This window comes from Symphodus melops, assembly GCF_947650265.1.
Source record: "Symphodus melops genome assembly, chromosome: 21".
Taxonomy (NCBI): Eukaryota; Metazoa; Chordata; class Actinopteri; order Labriformes; family Labridae; genus Symphodus; species Symphodus melops.
Window position 1 is genome coordinate 1,208,316 of NC_136711.1, and position 6,000 is coordinate 1,214,315.

Here is a 6,000-nt window from a genome sequence, read left to right on the forward strand (position 1 = left end):
AAAAGAAAATGATCTCAACGCTTGTTCTGCAGCCGTAAAGCCGCTGACATTCAAAGAGCGAGACGGGCTCGCTCAGTGAGCGGTCCAATAACAGCGAGGGACACGCACAAACACACGCACACACGCACACACGAAACACAAACAAACGCAGGCAAAATCATTTCTGGGTCTTCAAGAAGCCAGGCAACACACACACGCAGACACACACACACACACACACACACACACGCAGACACACACACACTTAGACACACATTAATAGGATTACTATGGCCAGATTGCAAAGTGTCAGCTCAGTGCTAAAGCCCTTACAGTCTGCGTCGGGAAATTGTGTGTGTGTGTGTGTGTGTGTGTGTGTGTGTGTGTGTGTGTGTGTGTGTGTGTGTGTGTGTGTCTGCTCATGCTTGAGGGAGAAGATACAACAGAAAGAGAGTTTGACTTTAAGTCGTTGACAGGCTCTTTGCTTATGAGGCAAACTCAGCTGCGTGTGTGTGTGTGTGTGTGCGTGTGTGTGTGTGTGTGTGTGTGTGTGTGCGTGTGTGTGTGTGTGCGTGCCTGAGCTGTGCGATAATGTCAATGGTGTCAGCAGCAGAGGACCAACAACACACAAAGGGAAAGTAAGCCCTTCCAGCGTCGCTGGTGATCGTACGTTTGCATTCAGCAGCTCTTACGTAACTCGGGAGGATTTACACTGAATTATTTCTTTTTGAGCAGATTTTTAATAAACAACAAAAACATCGTAAAGTTCTTCATGTGCTCGCACCTCTTATTTCTCTGCAGCCGTAAAGCTCATTCCTGTGCATGCAGCTCGAGCTAACCCCCACACATGCACGAACATGCGCTCCTCTCCCTCACTCGTGCATGCCTCACCTCACTCCTCTCTCCCCGCCACCAGGGGGCACTCTCACCCGCCAAGCTTCAAAAGCTCGCCAGCGACCGCACTTTGCATCCCGAGCTCCTTCCTCAGGCAGCAGCCCCGCCCCTCAGAGCGAAGACTCGCTCGGCTATGATCCCACAGGTAGAACAGCACACACACACACACACACACACACACACACATGGCTGGTTTGTTTTCTGTCCACCACCTGTGAGATGCGCTCGTGGTTGCCCATGACGACGATGGATTATTGAACAGGTACACCAGGCTCAGGCAGAGGAGTAAAAAACAACCAGTTAAACCTTACTGGTCCCATTGATAGTAACGGACTTCACCCTCAGAGCTTCTTCGACTCGTGTGAGACGAACGAACACAAAGTCAGTAAAGTCGGCGTCCTGTTCTCCGATTGGCTGAAAAGTGACCACAGGAGATGATTTACTGTCTCTGAATGTAAAACCATGAAAGTGTTTAACAGCTCATGATTGATGGAAGTGAATGAAAACAGAGACACAGGAAGTCAATGAATCATCTGAAACTTTATGAAAATGAACCAACGCAGAACGACCCGAGAAGCAGCGCTGAGAACGCCACACAGAAGGTCGCTGACATGCAGCACGATCTGAGTCTCTTTGTCTCAAAGTCCGTTGATGTTCCCTGGTTTCACATTTCCCTCCCGATCACCCCCCCCCCCCCTCCTGTGCTCAGTGTTGATAGGAGTAAACAGTGAAGTGTGTGTGTGTGTGTGTGTTTGTTAGGTGCTTCTTTCGACAGTCAGCTCACAGCCCCAGCTAGTCCTGCTAGCCCGGCTCAGGACGTTTGGGTCCTCAGGAGCTCGCCCAGCGGTAAGGGTGTGTGGTCCCAAACCCGCCCCCCCCTCTCCCCCCAGCGTGAGCCTTTAGAACAGATCCAACCCCAGCAGCTCTGATAAACACTCCTCTTTTAGGAAGCTTATTCCCATCTTTATCCCTTTATATCCCAACGTCTTGACCTCACCATGCCACCCCGCAAATCCACCCCCACCCCCGCCCTGCCCCGCTCTGACCCCAATAATCCATAACCAGAGTTCACTCACAGCAGGACCACTCTGCTTTCTGTGACTCCTCTGTTTCTCCTCCTCCAGCACACCTGCCTCCATCCTGAACGTCTGCACCGCTAAAACAACCAGATGGAAAATGAGCCCAACAAGTCGATTCTTATCTGTTAATCCTTCATTATCGGTTTTTAGTTTTTCTGTGTTTTCTATTGTTTGACGTTTTTAAACATTATTGTCAGAACATTTCACTCCTGGTAAATGTTGCTTACGTTAACATCATTCTTCGTTACTTGAATTTAACTCCAGTCAGCTGACCTTATTCGCTCCTGACTCTTCAAAGAGACGACACGTCATTCTTATCAGCTGACACGTCTGTTCGAGAAACACGCAGACGGCCACGCATCGCAACATATGGCCATTTTTATTCCATACATTTTTCGTTCATGTTTAAAGGAGCGAAACAGAAGCACAAACAGGTCTGCATGTGGTGGACACTGTAGCTTCAGTGTTTAGCCAGCTCTGCATGTGGTGGACACTGTAGCTTCAGTGTTTAGCCAGCTCTGCATGTGGTGGACACTGTAGCTTCAGTGTTTAGCCAGCTCTGCATGTGGTGGACACTGTAGCTTCAGTGTTTAGCCAGCTCTGCATGTGGTGGACACTGTAGCTTCAGTGTTTAGCCAGCTCTGCATGGGTCTGTAAAGCTTTCTGCGTTCTAACCTCTCTCCATGTTTCATCTCCAACATTGATCCTAGTTTGAGCAGCTTTCTGCTGCTGGAGCTTATTAGAAACATGCAGAGGCTTTTTAGCTCGGGTACAATCACTTCTATCTGAAGCAGTTCCACTGCCCGCTTCCATCGCTGCAACACCTGTTCACCTGATAACTGCTCTCATATCTGGCAAACCCAGGGGCGTCCAAAACGGGCCGTGTGTGATGGCTGTGATCTTCTGTCTCTGTTTGTCTCTCAGGTGACAGAAACAGCGTGGGCAGCTCGGGCAGCGTGGGCAGCAGCCGCAGCGCCGGCAGCGGTCAGAGCTCGGAGAGCGGACACAAACAGAACGGGACTCAAAATCGCCAAAACGCTGAAAACGGCAAGGTTAGATCAGAACATGAGTCTGTTTTATACATCCCAAGTCTTTTTTTTAATTACAAAGACGCTTTAACGGCTTTAACACGGAGGATTTCTCTTCTGCTTTCATGATTTTAAAGTCAAGTTAACTTTTCTCACCACATTGTGTTTCCTGCACGGAGATTCAGTAGTTCACCTCACTGCACGCTCCTTCGTGTGTGTTTGCAGCTGGCGCCCTCTGCTGGTGAATCAGGAGAACATTTCCACACTTTAGGAATGGAGCAAAGCAAACAGGCAGACGGGAGCACAGGTGAGTCTGGCAGTGTCCTTCTTAGTGATCACGTTCACTTCTTGTCCCTCGGGAAGAAATATACACAACAGCCACACACAAGTGCAAGATAGGAAAGGTTCCCACAGCCGATCTTAGGAGGGCTTTTTTAAGCAGGTGTTTGCACTAAAGTATGAAAGCTTCATCGATTTTATCAGTGCAGAGGGAGAGGAATGAAACCATCAGATGTCGCAGACAAACTCCCTCTCACTGGTTTAAATACATGATGTTACCGAAACGTGCAGATACGTCCCCGCAGTGTTTGCACATCCAGCCGGCTCATGAAGGTCCATCACTGTGTTTGGGCCCCTCGGAACCTTTGAACCAGGTACTGAACTGACTGAGATCCAGATCTCTTTAAGGAGCTCGGCCTGGTTCAGAGAGCAGCAGCAGCAGCACACGTCATCATAAACTTTACACCATTTAGAATCAGTTAACAAACAATAAGTTCAGAGCAACAACAAGTCCAACGGGCTCACACACAGTCAGCACCGAGTCACGTGCACGCTCCTTCACCGTCTCACACAGACGCCTGACTCTCTCCTCAGCAGTGAGGAGCTGAGGAGAGAGCCGGCTGTGAGCTGCACTCTGCAGGGAGGAGCTGAGGAGAGAGCCGGCTGTGAGCTGCACTCTGCAGTGAGGAGCTGAGGAGAGAGTCGGCTGTGAGCTGCACTCTGCAGTGAGGAGCTGAGGAGAGAGCCGGCTGTGAGCTGCACTCTGCAGTGAGGAGCTGAGGAGAGAGCCGGCTGTGAGCTGCACTCTGCAGTGAGGAGCTGAGGAGAGAGCCGGCTGTGAGCTGCACTCTGCAGTGAGGAGCTGAGGAGAGAGCCGGCTGTGAGCTGCACTCTCACACAGACTCTTTCAGAGGAATCAGCTCAGAGACGTCTCCTCCTCGCACCTTCACATCCACTTTCCAAAGAGTCAGGAAGTCTTAGCCATAATCCTGCTCTGCTGACGATTCGTCCCCTGCTGTTATTCATGATGAGAAGATGCTCATTTAGGAAATCCTTAATGTCCAACATAGAGGAGGTCGATGGTGGTGATGACATTTCTGCATTTTTAAAATATCACAATAAACTCATTTGTTTATCTCTGGTTATAAAAGCCACAAAAATACACTCATAATATTAGCCTACATAAGTGAATGTGCAGACAGCGTGTCCAACACAAAGAGATCAGAAGGAAACATGTTGGTGCTTTAAAGGAAGGACGTGTGTTTGTTCTGTGTTCAGTCTGAACGGAAATGAAACCAGAGCAGAGTCAAAAAGCTGACCTCCCCACAGAAACCAATAAAACACCAAATCTCTCAAACACACAACCAATAAAAGCAGCTGATCTCCTCCCTGAGGAAACACTAAAGTGTGTGTGTGTGTGTGTGTGTGTGTGTGTGTGTGTGTGCGTGCATGAGGGCAGGTGCACAGAAATCAAACACACACACAGACGTTGCAGCTTTACTCTGCTCCGATCTTTAGAAATGTTCAGGAGTGAGGCGCTGGATGAGCCGGAGGGTCTCCGTTAGAGTGAGGGAGGGGAGGGAGAGAGAGGGGGAGGAGTCAGGGGGAGGAGTCAGGAGCAGAACAAGAACAACATAAGAGAGAGAGGATATTTAACAGGAGCTTCTTCATTAAGGATCAGAGAGAGAGAAGGATGAAGTGTCAATCATCGGGATCTCCGTCGCTGCGGGGTAAGAATCAGACGTTAGCTTTAGAGATGAACCGAGACAAAAAGTCCCTGAACGATGTCTTCTGATGTTCTGATCAGTCGTTTTGTTCTTTTCATGTGTGCAGATTTCCTTTCATAAAGTTTTACAGGAGCAAAGATATGTTCGCGTTGTGGTTGTCTCGACTTGTTTTGACAAAATCTTGCCGTCAGATTTTTTGCTGGAGCGTAAACACTCGAGTCTCCTGCCCTGAGGACAAATACCTGTCTGCTAGGTGAGCCGAGCAGAGAGCAGAGCGTCCAAAACAAACAACACTGGGAGGTGTTTTCATAGAAGAGTTTAACACGTTAAAGGAGCAGCATGTAACTCTGACACCTAGTGTTTAAAATGTGTACTGCAGGCTAAATGACGTTTGGTAATGTTGGTAATTAAAAGGCAGATGGAGGAAGTGAAGATGGAGGAGAGGTGAGTCAGTGAGTGTTCACTGATCAGGAAGATAACACACCTCCACTCACCTACACACACACACACACACACACACACACACACACACACTGGCAGAGACAGCTGCACAAAGAAAATCTCGACGCTCTGAAAGTGGCCCCTGCAGGGAGGAGGAGCGTGTCGACCTGTACGATTGATTGTGTGTGTTTTGTAGGTGGTTCCCGTCGGCAGGTGAACGGCGCTCCTCAGAAAGGCTTTGTGAGACCGGAGCACCTCCTGGAGGGCAAGGTGAGTTCAGCAGAGCACGGCTCTTTGATTCGTGTGAGACAGAAGAAGACTCTTTGTGTTCTTGTTGTCTTCAGGACGCTGAGGCCATCTATCAGTGGCTGTGTGAGTTCCAGCTGGAGCAGTACACGTCCAACTTCATCACCTCAGGATACGACGTTCCCACCATCAGCAGGATGACCCCTGAGGTGTGTTACAGCTTTTTGTACCTGGAGCTAGTGAACAAAGCAAACAACTCAAAAAGTGCAAATGCACAAAGCGTGCAGATTCCACTCCTCAAATCTGATCAATGATTCGATTTCAAGC

The 6,000-nt window shown here is 49.1% G+C and overlaps 2 protein-coding genes across 5 annotated transcripts in view; both read left to right on the forward strand.

Moving 5' to 3' along the window:
• Positions 1 to 6,000, forward strand: part of mettl9 (methyltransferase 9, His-X-His N1-histidine) — an 80,950-nt gene that overhangs the window by 43,125 nt on the left and 31,825 nt on the right. The window lies entirely within an intron of this gene.
• caskin2 (CASK interacting protein 2) overlaps positions 1 to 6,000 on the forward strand; it is a 39,686-nt gene that overhangs the window by 30,244 nt on the left and 3,442 nt on the right. For 3 of the 4 annotated variants that reach the window (XM_079372598.1, XM_079372597.1, XM_079372599.1), the window contains 5 exons: positions 896 to 1,018; positions 2,877 to 3,004; positions 3,206 to 3,287; positions 5,624 to 5,697; positions 5,772 to 5,882. In XM_079372598.1, coding sequence (XP_079228724.1) covers positions 896 to 1,018; positions 2,877 to 3,004; positions 3,206 to 3,287; positions 5,624 to 5,697; positions 5,772 to 5,882 — 518 coding nt within the window. The remainder of the gene's footprint in view (positions 1 to 895; positions 1,019 to 2,876; positions 3,005 to 3,205; positions 3,288 to 5,623; positions 5,698 to 5,771; positions 5,883 to 6,000) is intronic. The other variant, XM_079372600.1, reaches the window with a different exon arrangement.